This window comes from Microtus ochrogaster, linkage group LG4, assembly GCF_000317375.1.
Source record: "Microtus ochrogaster isolate Prairie Vole_2 linkage group LG4, MicOch1.0, whole genome shotgun sequence".
Taxonomy (NCBI): domain Eukaryota; kingdom Metazoa; phylum Chordata; class Mammalia; order Rodentia; family Cricetidae; genus Microtus; species Microtus ochrogaster.
In genome coordinates this window covers 8905534-8921004 of record NC_022030.1, presented here as the reverse complement: position 1 = coordinate 8921004, position 15471 = coordinate 8905534, and the positions used below count along the sequence as shown (strand labels likewise).

General features: G+C 43.8%; 1 protein-coding gene across 1 annotated transcript in view; it reads right to left on the bottom strand.

Annotated features, from left to right (window-relative positions):
- Positions 1-15471, bottom strand: part of Ect2l (epithelial cell transforming 2 like) — an 85492-nt gene that overhangs the window by 44238 nt on the left and 25783 nt on the right. The window contains exons 4-8 of the mRNA XM_026786159.1: positions 10281-10443; positions 5399-5651; positions 4193-4352; positions 2082-2220; positions 224-392 (exon numbers count right to left, since the gene is read on the bottom strand). Coding sequence (XP_026641960.1) covers positions 224-392; positions 2082-2220; positions 4193-4352; positions 5399-5651; positions 10281-10443 — 884 coding nt within the window. The remainder of the gene's footprint in view (positions 1-223; positions 393-2081; positions 2221-4192; positions 4353-5398; positions 5652-10280; positions 10444-15471) is intronic.

Genomic DNA, 15471 nt, shown 5'->3' with positions numbered 1-15471 from the left:
CACTTAAAGAGGATTAAGATTGTAACCATTATGTGATTTTAATCACAATAGTTAAAATTATTATCAAAAATCATCAAAAGCTACTTTACATTTTTCATGACGACACAATGAACCTTTCCTAGTGAATGAGAAGCTAACAGCGCTGCTGTGACGGTCACATTTGTGGGTAAGCGTTGCAAACACTCGAACTGTGGAACTGTTCTCCGCCAATCCCCAGACCAACCTTGGAGTAAGTCAATTTCTCGGCTGTTTCCACCGCTAAATATTCCCAGGCTCCGTGCCTTCCGCCCTTTCAGAGCTCTGTCTAGGAGATGAAGCAGGCCCTCCAAGGTCACACCACTGTGTTCATAGGGCACGGTCACAACGCCCACCTTAACGCTCTCCACCACCATCTGGAAGCAAGACAGAGCTGTAGGAGTCGGTGTGTGCGCGCTTTAGAGCTAGCTGAAGAAGCCAGGTGATGTGCAATACGCTATCGTTGCTGAAGAATTGTTTCAGAAAGTAAAGAAGGAAGAAACTAAGCTTCTTTATTTCTTCTCTAATTGTAAGGGAAATAGGAGGTTCATTTGCAACCCCATCATGCAGATAAATAGTACGGACAATTTCGGTTACTTTTCTTCCACCCTCTTTAATTTTATACATGCCATCTAGATTTATGTACAACTTATTAAAAACAATAAAATTGAATTAATACCATTTTGCAATGGACTTCTTAAGTAGATTTTAAAATCTAAATTTATATATAATGAAAATACATAACTTCATTTCACTTTATTTTTATATTTTGAGACAGTCTCATTATATGGTCCTAGCTTACTTAATACTCCAGGTTGGTCTCAAATTTCATCTATCCTCCTGCCTCAGCCTCCTAAATGCTTGGATTACAGGTACACACTACTATACCTAGCTATAATTTCATTTTGTAATAATCATATTTTGATTTAATGGCACCATTTTTAAATAGATCATGAAGCAGTACTTCTAGCCGACTTTTGAAAACTTTTGGTCACATAATATTATTAAACTTCTTGGGAATTCTGGAAGTCTTAAATATTTTTAATCATTACGCCAACTATTTTTTTAGTAATTAATTAATTAATTAATTTTTACATATCAATCCTAGTTCCCCCTCCCTCTTCTCCTCCAGCTCTCCCCATCTTCCCTCTACCCCACCCCCAATCAGCTCCTCAAGAAGGGTAAAGCCTCCCCTGGGAAGTCGGTTAAGTCTATCCCATCATCTCCTTGAGGCAGGACCAAGGCCCTGCACCCCCACCCCGTGTCTAGGCTGAGTAAGGTATCTTTCCATAGAGAATGGGCTCCACAAAGTCAGTTCATGCATTGGGTTAGTTAGATCCTGGTCCCACTGCCAGTGGCTCCGCATGTTGCCCAAGCCACATCATTGTCACCTGCATTCAGGGGGCCTAGTTCGGTCCTATGCAGGTTCCCCAGCTGTCAGTCTTCCACTAGCTCAAGTCAGCTGATTCTGTGCTATCCCCATCATGGTCTTGACCCCTTTGTTCATAGTATCACTCTTCCCGCTCTTCAATGTACAGTGGTTAAGAGCACTGACTGCTCTTCTAGAGGACTTGGGTTCAATTCCCAGCACCCACATGGAAGCTAACAACTGTCTATTATCTCCAAGGTCTGACATTCTCACAGAGACATTCATGTAGGCAATCACCAATGCAAATAAAAATAAATAAATAAATAAATTATTATGGGGCATAGCCCCATAGGATTTGCTGAAGGAGACGGAGGCAGGAGACTCACGAGTTTGAGACCAGCCTGGGTTGGCTACCTTTTTTAAGAGCAACAAGCTCAATCCAATAGGAGTGTTTTGACACCAGCTGCTCACACAGCAATCTGGACCTCTCATGCTTTCTCAAAATAAGTTTGATTACTTTTATATTTATTGCTTTCAGTTTTTAAGACTGTATGGGTCTTGTAAATGTTCACTTGATTAGACAATGTTCCTCTCGGAAGATGAATCATTTTCACACACAGGACAGCCAAAAGATTTTGTTAGTCTAGATGGAAAAAAAGCCATCCAGGGAAGGGCGTCCCTCCTAGGACAGCAGTACCTCATAGGCGGGAATCCGCGATGAGATCAGGATGACGCACGGTTGCAAGGCACAGGAAGAGCTGTCATCGGTTCCTCCAACCCCGTGATGATTTTTCTTTACTAAGAAAGGGGAGGAGTGGCTTCCAGAGAGATTGCTTCTGTAGGAGATGAGAGGGAGGGATAAAAACCCTAATTCTCCGCTAGTATGACTTTTGATAAGTGCCAGTATCCTATGAACACTGGTGGACAGCAGAAGGCCAGCACCCCTGAGTTCTCAAGCTCTCCCAGCAGTCTGAGGGATAGAGACAAACAGGGGTCCCAGGCTGGCCAAATTTGTCCCCTTGTCTCTCCACTTCCACATGAGGAATGCAGAGAAAGCTTCTTGACTCTCACTCAGCTTTTATTGGGCTCTTAAATACCATGATACACCTAAGGGCTCAAAACTGTATTTTAAAAGGGGTAGCCAAGCAATTCATAATTCACTTCTGGCCCTTAGGGGTTCCTAAGTAACATTTCCATTATTTCCACAGCCCCATCCCCACAATTACCGAGGATGAGAGATGCCCTATGCTTCTTAAGATTCTTTATGTGCCCTCAGGTGAGACGGAAGGCCACACTCACGAATGTTCCAACCCAGATCTGCATGTGACGTCAGTGGTGAAGCTGAGGAGGGTTGGAATGTGAGGATTTGGGTCCCAGTACTTATGACAGTTGGATGAGTCATGTCACCTGTAGACTTCAGTGTCTTCATTCAAAATGTTCGTGTGGAATCCAAAGTGAAAAGCAAAATAATCCTTTTTTTTTTTTTCGTTTCTAAGCAGCTACTCAAGTTTTGGAAGTTACAAACGTCACATAGGAGAGTAGGTAGAATAAGAACAGAATCCTTGGGACTGGAGGGATAGGTAGAATAAGAACAGAATCGTTGGGACTGGATGGGTGGCTCAGCAGTTAAGAGCACTGACTGCTCTTCCAGAGGATCAGGGTTCTATTCCCAGCACCCACATGGCACTCACAACTGTCTGTAACTTCAGTTCTATGGGATCGGGCACCCTCACGCATACTTGCAGGCGAAACACCAATGCACATAAAATAAAAATAAAGTTAAAAAAAAAAGAACCGCCTTCTGGCACTGTGCTCATATATTATGACTTGAATCGCTGAAAACAGCTGCCATTTTCAGTAGGAAAAGAAAACTGTGTTTAGATTACCAATATAAATGGGAGTTTGTCCACATTTGTTTGGATGCTGCTATAATTTGGATCTGCAGTTTCCCTCAGGTATTAAAGGCTTGGTCACCAGTCCATGGTGCTATTCAGGGGTAGGGTGGATATTTAGGAGGTGGACCTAGTAGAAGAAGTTGGGTCATTGAGGGTGGTTTTTGAATGGACTAATGGGACCCTAGTGATGTCACCTTTTCCTCTCCACTTCCTGAGCACTATAAAGTGAGTAAGCCTCCCTATCATGTGTTTCCACCATGATGCTCCATGCTACTATAGGCCCAAAGCAATGGGAGCAACTGTTCATGAAGCCATGAGCTAAAATAGACCATTCATCTTTATAAGTTTTATTATGTCAAGCATTCATTAGGCCAGTGGGAAAATGACTAACAAAGACATTGTGCAGTTACTGTTACTCCATAAAAAATGTAGGGAAATGCCATTTTTGCTCATCAGCTTTAGAAAATATATGATATCTACAATATGTCTTTACCATAGGGTTAAAAGTATATTAGACATAAGTTTTTTTTGTTTTTTTGTTTTTGTTTTTGTTTTTGGTTTTTTCGAGACAGGGTTTCTCTGTGGTTTTGGAGCCTGTCCTGGACTAGCTCTTGTAGACCAGGCTGGTCTCGAACTCACAGAGATCCACCTGCCTCTGCCTCTCGAGTGCTGGGATTAAAGGCGTGCGCCACCACCGCCCAGCTATAAGTTTTGAACATTACATATTTTCCTCTTCAGAAAGCTTTTAAAGGCTGCTATTCTTAAATATGAAGTTATTAATTCCTTCTCTGGGATTTCATAGAATGCAAAGCATCCAATTTCTGAAGATCCCTCTGTTGGCTAAATAATTCTATAATGAATTCTCCATGACACAGGAGAGTCCCGAGCCCTCGGTAGATAGAAGTTTGCTCACCGTGTGGGCAAAGCATCTAAAGATGCCAGAACAAGCTGCCTCTCCAAAGCTTCATAGAATCCTGCTCCTTCTCTCTGCATCCAAGGGCCACCGGGCAGGCTCATGGACCTGGAACAGCGCGTTCCACTCAGCCAAGGGGGTCGAGCTTTGAATAACTCCTCTGAAAAATGAACAGCAGCAGGCTTCCCGTTTACGCCACACTTTCCCCAAGACATCAAAAAGAAAGCTACACCAGGGCAATATTCCAAACAGTAATTATAGCCACTTGCATCCACTCCTATCAGATTTCTCATTTGCTATCTGTCACTTTGAGTCAATCGGTAAAGCTCATAGAACAAGAAGTTCTTCTTGTGAGAACCAGATAACCAGTCCACTGGTTTGCATCCCTTTCTGTCCTTGGCTGGAGGTAATTTTGTGTCTGTCTTCTCAGGGAAGAGTGACGGAGAAGAGGAAGGCAAGCCCCAGCCTGTCGACAGTGTATTTTAAGAACATGTGCACATCAGAGGCTTCCCCAAGCCCATGGCCTTATCCTGTTTTCTTCTTGCTTCTTTCAAAGCAATTACTCTTCTAGGTCTCACTCCCATGCTCGCTCCTCATTCTCACCAGCCCAATTCTTCTGTCCCAAATTTACTTCTCATTTTCTGACTGTGTTTGCACTTCCTCCTCCTTTTACATGTGCACAGGGCAGGGGGGTTGTGTCTGGGAAAGGTCAGAGGTGCACAGATGTATGGGTGCAAACACACAAGTGGCAGTTAAAAGTTAACTTGGCTATGTGCGCTGGCCAGGAAACTCCCAGGATCCTTTTGACCTTGCCTCCACCCTAGAACTGGGAATACAAGGCACAAACACCCTACCTAAGGTTCCCCCCCCTTTTGTGAGTACTACCAGTTTTAACTAAGATCTTCGGGCTAATATGACAAGCATGTTAGCCAGCCACTGAGCCATTTATACCAGATCCCCTCCTTGTGTATACTCTTACAAAGCTGGGAGTAGACTGCCGTGGAAGTGGATGCTTGACCTTAGCTATTTTATCAGAAATTATGTTTTTATTACCAATTAACTGGAAGTATAGTAATGGAAAAAGGAGCTGGTCTTGAGCATATGGTGATGAGAGCCCCACATGCTCTCTGTCTAGATGGGAGTCTGGATGTAAACCCTTTTGTCTAGTGTCCTGGGTAAGACAGAAACTTTTATAATGCTACTCACTTTTACGGAATGCAATTTTCTCCCAAATGATTTTCCTCAGGCATTTTTCTCTTTGCCTCTCCTTGAACTCCTCATCCTCGGTTTTGGGCTCATTCAGCGTCCCATAAACAGCAGCAGCTTCCCTGGGCGTTAGCCAATCCAAGCTGGACACACAAGCAATGTAGTGGTGCTTCCAAGCTCCGTATTCATTCTGTGTTGGAGTATAGGGCAGAAACCACCCAAGCCTCGTGCATTTGGGCATCCATAAGCAGTCCTCCAGAGAAGAACAAGAGCAGAGTGAGTGACAGATTTCTAAGGGATAGTTTTCTAACGATGGTAGCTTCAGTCACACACACCTTATTTTTTGTTAGACTGCCATTTATAGTATTGTTGACTCAATGTCTAAACTTTAATCTATAAAAAGCATAAAGTATATTTTATTCCATATTAAGAATGTTCTTTGGTGAGTATACATTACATTATATATAAATATATAATGTAGTGTACACACACACACACATACATGCCATCTTGTAACACTTACAGCATTCTGTCACTTTAACTCTAGATTATGAGAATTCAGGTATAATACTTTGCTTCAGACCAGCCCTCCTGCAGAAGAATTTTTTTTTTATTAAACTCATATTATATTGCCGAATTGCAGCGATTTTTGACTTATTAAAAACTGTGAGTTTTATGTGACTCACTGAAATCACTATCTAGACAAAATATAAACACAAGCAGGGCACAATGGCATGCACTCATGCACCTGTGCTCCAGATCTTTGAGAGGCTGGAATGGGAGGGATGCTATGAGCCCAGGAGTCCTAGGGCATCGTTGGAAAAATGTTAAGACTTTAAGAGATGGCAGACAATGTGTGTATGTGCGTGCATGCGTGTGTGCGTGTGTGTGTGTACATTCTACAGTAAAAACCTCAAGATCTCAAAACAAAAGAAACAGACCAGTTTCAAGGCATTTGCCAGTTCTTGTTGTTGTTGTTTGGTTTTTAATTCACTATACAACAGAACTGAGAATGACCTTGAATTTCTGACGTTCCTGCCTCAGTCTCTCGAGTGCTGGGATTATAGGCGTATACCACCAGACCTGATTTATGCAGTTTTGGGGACTGACCCCAGGTCCTCAAGAATGACAAGCACCCTATGACTGAGGACTTCCCCAGTCCACATTTGCCAGTTTCAAAGTAACATGTGCTTAGGCTGTGAAGCAAGCCAAGGGTGTGTCTCAAAGACACAGGATCTTTAAAGAAGCAGGGGAGATAAAAGAGGAAGAAAGGAAGGAGGAGGGCAGAAGAAAGAACACAATCTGAAATTCATGGAAGCAGAGACCTGGTTACCACACAGGGGTCTCAACTGAGAACCACTACAGGAAGAGTAACACCGAGTTATGCTGGAGAGATGGCTCAGCAGTTAAGAGCACTGGCTGCTCTTCCAGAGGTCTTGAGTTCAATTCCCAGCAACCACATGGTGGCTCACAACCATCCGTTATGAGATCTGGTGCCCTCTTCTGGCCTTGCAGGCAGACATGCAGGCAGAACAGTGTATATATAATAAATAAATAAATCTTTAGAAAAAGAAGACCGAGTTATGCAAACTATGACAAGGGCTGAGGCCAGCTTTGAAGTAGTTCATTTCTTACGCACGGTCAGTTCCTGGCCTGATCCCACGCTAGAAGCAAAAGTAAATTCTCTCTGGAGGAAGATGACATCATCCAGATACCCAGATGATGACGTCAGTGTTTTATACCTAATATCTGCACTCAATCAAAAATAATTCAATTACTTAGAAAGACATGAATTATTTGTTTATCTTTCAGTTTTTAGTAGCTATAGAGAGTTGTGAAGAAGAGCCAAACATTGCTATTATCAGACACAAACTTTGAAATAAATCCTATGATTAATATGCCCAGGAATATTAAGGGGCCAAGTGGGAAGTATTGGCAACAGAAGCAAATCAACATTCTAGGCCTGGAAAAGATAATAACTTAATTTTAAAATTCAATAAGCAGACAAGAGCACATTAGAATCCAGCTAAAGAAACAGAAAACTGAAAGGTAGATCAGAAGAAAATCCAGACTCAAACATGGAAAGACAAAATGATGCAAGACTCACTTAAGAAAGTGTGCAGCCAGGCTTGGTGGTGCAAGATTATAATCCCATCTCTCAGGAGGCATAGCCATAGATACACATACAAATAAATACATGCAATTCATGCATATATACATGGTACTAAATATGATTTTAAAAATAATAACGTGGAAGAATTTAAAGTATCCAAGAGGATTGATTACATGTGGATACACCGGTGTATATAAAGCTCTCAGGCAGCTATGGACTTTGCTATTAGAGGAAGAGGAATGGACTGTATCCAGTCTGCTTTAGGCACGCAAGGACAACTATATGTTTATTATATATGTATATGCATGTAATAAAAATATGACAAAAGGGCATGGAAACAGAGTGATACTCAGCTTAAAGGGGCTAAGGTCCTGGCATTGTCTTCAGAGTAATCAGCCAATACAGACTGCATACTATGATGTCCGATAATTATGAACTACTTAATATTTCGAAGTGAACAACAAAGATATTTATGCAGGCCAAAGGAGGGCTTAAGTAGAATAGAAACGAAACATGAAAACAAATGAAAGGGGAACAAGAAGCCGTGTAGCACTCGGGGGGGGGGTGTGTGTGATCAGAAATCCGGGGTCTTATGCTACTACAGAACAAGCCCTAAGTCAGTTTAGAATACATGAAATGTTGCCTCAAAAATAATACATTCATTAAAAAATAAACAAAACTGTAAAGATGGTGGGTCTCAACCAAATTATGTCAGAATCTATATGAATACGGATAGACTAAACACTTTGGCTAAAAAAAAAAAAATATCAATGTTTGGGCTTAGTGGACAAAGTGCTCCCTCCACACAAACATGAAGACCTGACTTTTGGTCCCCAGAATTCATGTGTGCTGGGCAATTTATGTCAACTTGACACAAGCTGGAGTCATCTGAAAGGAGGGAACCTCAATTGAGTAAATGTCTCCAGAAGGTCTGGCTACAGGGCATTTCTTAATGAGTAATTGATGGGGGAGATCCCAGTCCATAGTGAATGGTGCCATGCCTGGGCTGGGGGTCTTGGGTTTCATAAGAAAGCAGGTTGAGCAAGTCAGTAAGCAGCACCCCTCCATGGCCTCTGCATCAGCTCCTGCCTCAGGTTCCAGCTCTTCTTGAATTCCTATCCTGACTTCCTTCAGTGATGGACTATGATGTAGCAGTGAAAGCCAAAAAAACCCTTTCCTCCCCAACTTGATTTTGTTTCATTGCAGCAAGAACAGCCCTGACTAGGACACCGCGTAAAGCCAGACACGGTGGCTCAGTCTGTAATGTCTGTGCTCCTACAGTGAGGAGGCGGAGGAAGACAGAATCCCTGAACCTCACAGGAGGACTCAGCAGTAAACAGTGGAAGATCATGTTTCAAAGAAGGTAGAGGTGAGGACCAACAAACTCCTAAGGTGCTCCCTCCACAGAAGTGCTGGGACACTACCCCGGTGCCCCCACCACACACATACAAAGGTAAAAGCAATGCACGCTTGTGGACAGGGCTTACTCAGAGGGAGAACATTTGCTTAGCATATATGAGATCCTGGGCTCACTTCTCTGTTCCCTAAAATCCAAAACAGTATTAAAAAAAAAAAAAAACTCAAGGACTTCCAAATGCTGACCAAGCATATTCTTTTTAACGGGCATATCTTGGGTGAGTTACTACGGAGAAGCCAAGAGTGAAGATATATAAATAATGGGTTAAATCAGAGAGCCTGAGTCTGAGGAGCCTGGCAACAGTTCATAAAACAAGGGCCGTTGTCTGGTTTGTGCTTGAGGCCCTCACTGAGCCGCAGTTAGCGTTTGAAGTGAGTATCTGGACAGCGTCATCCCCGGACATGTGCGGTCTACAGGAGAAATACACGAGATGCAGCCAGAGAGTGTCTACTCACAATCAACTCTCGGAAAAGACAATGGGGAGACACCTAGAGCAGAGGCGGAAGCAAGGACAGACGTCAGGTTTAGCTGCTGTTCTGTTCCTCAGCAGGTGTCAGCCAAGGATTCAGTAGAAACTCTGGTTATGGACCGGCTTTCCAGAATTAATTTATCATGAATAAAATAATACCATTTAAGAAACAAAGCTCAAAACATTTTTTTTTTCAAAAAGAATAGTGCACTTCTACAAATGAAATGTTTTTAAATAATAATCACATTGAATAATTCATAGGCATGATAAGAGTAAATAAATGATTGGAATGGTGTATATAGCCATGATCGCAACATGTTACTGGTGCTGGTATTTGGCTCAGCGGTAGAGTGCTGACCTAGCATGTGTGAGGCACTGTGTGTGCATGTGTGTGTGTGCACGTGTGTGTTCACGTGAATAAGTATAGGTGTGTGTGTGCCAGTGGAGGTCAGAAGACAGCTTTAGGAGTTAGCCTTTACCCTCCACCTTGTTTGAAACAAGGCCTCTCTTGTGGTCCCCCAGGCTAGCTGCCCATGAGTTCGCCTGCATGTACCAGGCTAGCTGCCCGTGAGTGACCAGGTCTCCACTGTCTCCATCCCCCGTCTCGCTGGAGGAACACAGAGATTGTAGATGTGAGCTGCCATGCCCAGCCTCCCATGGGTTCTAGGGATCCAACTCGGGGCCTCACATCTGCTGCAAGCACCTTTACCCACCGAGCCAGCTCTCCCCAGTCCTCCGATACCTCCTCCTAAGGGGCACATAACCAATGCAGGCCCCCTCCACTGCAGTTCAGGGAAGAAAGCCATCTGGACCACCCCATTACAGATTATGGTTGCATTCGTGTCCCATTACTAGGATGTGAGAGGAGCAGAGAGGGGAAAACCTGTTCCGTTAGAAACTTCCAGGGCCAGCTGACTTGAGCAGCTGCACACAGGTCTTTCGGATTCAGGAAGGAGAAGATATAAAGAGAAATGGAACGTGGTAACACAGTCGAGAAATCCACGCTAGCCACCTGCTTCCTCTCTGAAAACCAGTCTTGGATGAACCTACAAAGGAAGACACAGCAATTCAGTTCTTAGCACCGTCATCTAACAGTGACTAAAGATCCCGCAGAGATACCAAACATTGCTATTTTCCAAAGTTCACTGCAAAGTAATTAAATCAGGGCTTGGGAAGTGGTAATATGCCTCGCTAGCTTGAGCAAGGACCTGAGCTATAGCCTCAGCATTGCAAATAAATAAATAAATAAATAAATAAATAAATAAATAAATAAATATAATATAGTATAGTATAGTATAATATAATATGTGTGTATATGTATAGTGTATGTGTGTTTTGTCTGCATATATATCTGTGCACTTGTGTGTGCCTGAAGAGGCTAGAAGAGGGCATCAAATTCCTTGGAACTAGAGTCACAGAGGTTGCGAGTCATTTTGTGGGTGCTGGGAATCAAACGCAGGTCCTCTGGAAAGTCAGCCAGGGCTCTTCTTAACCTCCAAGCTTTCTCTCTACCAGAGGTTTTTAACCTATGGGTGATGACCTTTTTGCCAAACCTCTTATTTCCAAAAAACTTTACATTATGATTCACAACAGTAGCGAAATTACAGTTACGAAGTAGCAGCAAAAATAATTCTGTGGTCGGGGGCTGCAGCAGTAGGAAGGCTGAGAACTCACTAGACTAATTGAGAAGTCTAACTCAATTTTTGCAAATGAAAATTTAATTCAGCAGGCAAAGCAATGCGTTCCTTTTGCATTCCCATTCACATGGCACCAGCCTCTGCCTTTACTGTCTCTTTTCCTCATTGACCTCCCCATCCCTTGCCGCCCCTTGTTAGTCTTCTCTCCCCCCAGACAGCCTCTCTTCAGCTCTCATGTCAGACATAGAGTTCCTCCTCCACTCCCATAGCCTCCTTTCTAGTTTTATGACTTTTACACACAGATGTACACACTTTGTGTGTGTGTACAACTTGACACATGACTGTTCTCTTTATATATCCATGACAAAACTCTACAGCGCTAGGCCGCCAGATGCTCTTTGAGTACCTACTGCTAGAACAGGACAGGCTGGAAGCAATCCAGGCAGCAGCAACCCCGCATCACAGCCAAACTCACTGAATTCTTGGATCTCTAGGACCAGCTTTTGGGTGGCTGGAAAAATTCTGCTAATCAAGAATCTATCACAACTCATTCACTCGAGACCTTTGACAATGACAAAGCTTTCTTTCACTGCTAAATGGCCACTACTGTCCAATGTCATCGGGCCCCAGTGGACACAGATGAGCTCACCAAAAGTCATGGCACTGAGCAAACCCCATCCTGCAATAGGACTTCTCAGACTTAAATTTCCAGAGGGTGACTTAAGTCTCAGCTGGTTGCATAGAAACGGAAGCAGCATTTCCCATAAAGAAAAGACCATAAGCCATCTGGCTGAACACCTGTGACTCCTAAGAGGTAGTCTTGACCAGTGCTCTACCAAAACTGTTGACTCAGTCTGGAACCTCGTCTACAAGGCCCAAACCTGAAAACAGGAAAGTTCATTGATAAAATCATCTACCTTCAAGGGCAGCAGCTCCATTGGGTGTGATAAAGAACTGTTGCTAATCTCTGAGAAGCGCTCTGAACTTCAAGCAGTGAAAGCCAACAGCTAAGATCCAGTCACCTTCTAACTACATCCATGGTGCTTGGACCATATAGGGCCAGAACACTGTGGGACTCGTGTGAATCAGATGCAATACCTTCATGGCAAACTCAATTTTTTTTAATATTTATTTATTTATTTATTTATTATGTATACAATGTTTTGTGTGTATGCCTGTAGGCCATAAGAGGGCACCAGACCTCATTACAGATGGTTGTGAGCCACCATGTGGTTGCTGGGAATTGAACTCAGGACCTTTGGAAGAGCAGGCAACTCTCTTAACTGCTGAGCCATCTCTCCAGTCCCCCGGCAAACTCAATTTTGTGTCTGCTCTACACACTCCTGTGATGCGACCACATTTTACAGCAATGGAAATACTGATGAACATCTCAGCTGCAGCCAGCTAGGTTTATGCCCCAGACAGAATCACAGCAGAGGAGCTTCCAGAAGGCACTGGAACACCTGACAAGAAATTCTTCCAAGTCATGAAAAGAGAGAAAAAGCCAGACACAGAACAAGCCAGGATGTGGCTGCCTCGCTGAAAAAGGTACCAAGCCACGTGACTAACACAGACAAGAATTATGGGCTAATATATATAATATTATATATAAGAGTTAATAAGAAGCCTGAGCTACTAGGCCAACCAGTTTATGATTAATGTAGACCTCTGTGTGTTTCTTGGGGACTAAACGGCTGTGGGTAGCATGGCTCACATAGAGGGACCGGGTAGGACAGAAACCTTGGTCAACAAAAAAAGCCATGAAGTTACCCACGAGGCTGTGTGGTTCATAGACTCTTGCCAAGAGGCAGCAAAGCTCTTCTGTGTGTGTTCGGTTATTTTACATTGTAGCCAGGCCTCCCCTGCTATGGTATCCAGAAATCAGTGCAAGGTAGGGTGTGAAGGAGGTAGTGCACATTCTTTTGATTTTTTTCATGAGCACTCATATGAAAAGGAACAGTGCATTCCTCCTCCTCCCCCTTTTCTTTTCTTTCTTCTTCTTCTTCTTTTTCTCCTCCTCCTCCCCCCCCCTCCTCCTCCTCCCTCCTCCTTCCCCTCACACACTGGCCCAGGGCCACACAGCCCATCTCCACATTGCCTAAGCTGCCTGGTGATGAAAGGTGAGGTCACTCCTGCTATCTCTCCATTTAAGTGAGTTTTCCCTGGGGTTAGGGAGGAGGAGGGGTTTGACATGAGGGCGGAGGCGGGGTGGGGGGAGCACTAGATGAGATAAAGGGAATCAGCAAGAGTGGGAGAGGGCCCTCCTCTCTCCCTTCTCTATCTCTGCTTCTCTCTGTGTGTGTTTCTCTCTCTGTCTCCCTTCCCTTTCCTCCCAAAACCCACTGAATAAGCTATGCTCAAACCCTTTAAAAAAGAAAAAGATTGGGAGAGGGCTTAAGGGTGTAATATGTGGTTATGATCACAATCCATTTCATCTATGGAATTGTCAAAAATAAATAAATCATATCCTATAAAAACATTTTCCTAATAAAGTCTGTTCTACATGTACATTCCATGGAGCTTGTGTGTATGTGTCCCCTATGCAAGGCAGAAGATAGTTCATGGCATAGAGAAGACACTCAGCAAATACGTGTTAAATAAACATGTCACAGAAAGGAAATGTTCTCCCTACCATCTGCAGGGAGAAGTCAGTGTCTGCAGATTTGCACTTGGATTTTTGCGAGAGTGTCCTACATGCCTTGATTGATTTACACTAAAAAGAATCCGGGGGCTGGAGAGCTGACTCTGTGGTTAAGAGTATTTGCTGCTTTTCCAGGGGACCAGGGTTCAGTTCCAAGCACCTACATGGTGGCTCACAACCATCCATAGCTGCAGTTTCAGGGAATCTGATGCCCCCCTGACCTCTGCTTGATGTGCAGGCAAAACACTCACACACATAAATAAGACTAACAAAAGAGGAACCATTGTTTGCATCAGACATGGCGGCACAAGCCTGCAGCAACAGTAATCAGGAGACTGAGACAGGAGGATGAAGAGTTCGAGACTAGATGGGCCACACAATGCATCTCAGAAACGACTAGGCATTTGTCAGCCATACCTGGTGACCTGGCTTTGATCTCTAGAACCCACATAGAGATGGAAGGAAGGAACCAGCTCCACAGGTTGTCCTTCGGTCTCCAAGTGTGTGTTGTGGGACATGCACACCCACAACAATACACACAATAATAATAAACTTACTAATTTAAACAACAACAACAACAACAAAAAGCACAGTAATTTGGATGAAAGGGACGGAGTTGTTGGCTAGGAGTCTAATAGTTCCTTCTACACCTTCCAAGAGTTGCTTCCAGCGCCTGCCTTCCTGGAGGGTTTTGTGTGATGTGTGTTGCTCCTGATACAGCTCACTCCTTGCCTGTGAGGCTTCGTGGGCCCGTTATTTACCACGGCTCCTTTTCTCCTGGCACACTTGTGATTTGTGTTTATAGACATGGCTTTGCCTCATCTAAGGTAAAATGCTCTTTATTGTTTGGGATGATCTGGGAGTTGCTTTACTCTCATCAATTGATAACAACAGCAGCCCAAGCGTTTTAAGTGCAAAGCAAGGGTATTTGTTTGGGTATTCTTGTGATTTATTTGCTAGGTCTGTGACACTGAAAGAAACAGACTTCTTTTCCCTTTTAGCTGGTAACTTCTACACGAGATAACATTTCCTTCCCGACTAGAGCTGTGTTTTGTTTATTCCTACTTTTAATATCTAGGCCTATTCTGAACTGTCTATCATTTCTCCTAATCTGATAACTATCAGGCATTGGAGAGACTGTCTGATGGGGAGGAGTTGTAACAGATTCACTCAGCCTAGTATGGGCTGAGTTAAAAGTGAGGTGGCAACTAGTGACTAGGCTGCCCTCTGCAAAACCGAAATGAAAAGACGAGGACACAGTGGGCAACTGTCCCACAGTGTGGTGAGTGACTGCACTGGATTCTGTACCACAGGGGAAATGTAGCATTCTGTGTACCAAGAGAGGAGGATGCTGCCGGGCCAATAAGGGATACTGATGAGGTCTGTGATGGGATAGTTGAACTGAATCAGTGCTGGTGTGTGTGGATGAACTTTGATTTTTCATCAGTGTCCTTGTTAGAAAATACAAACTGAAGGGCTGGAGAGAGAGTTCAGTTGGAAAAGCACTTGCCTTCCAAACATGAGGAGCCAAGATCTGTCACCAGAACCCAAGCCATGCATGCTAGAGTCCACTTGCCAACCCAGATCTGAGGACAGGGAGACAGGAAGATCCCTGGGCCTTACCAGCTGGCGTGGCACACTGGGCAAGGCCGGAATAAGGAAAGACCCTGTCTCCAAAAGCAGTGTCTAGCCAGGCGGTGGTGGCGTACGCCTTTAATCCCAGCACTCGGGAGGCAGAGGCGGGCGGATCTCTGTGAGTTCGAGGCCAGCCTGGTCTACAAGCGCTGGTTCCTGGA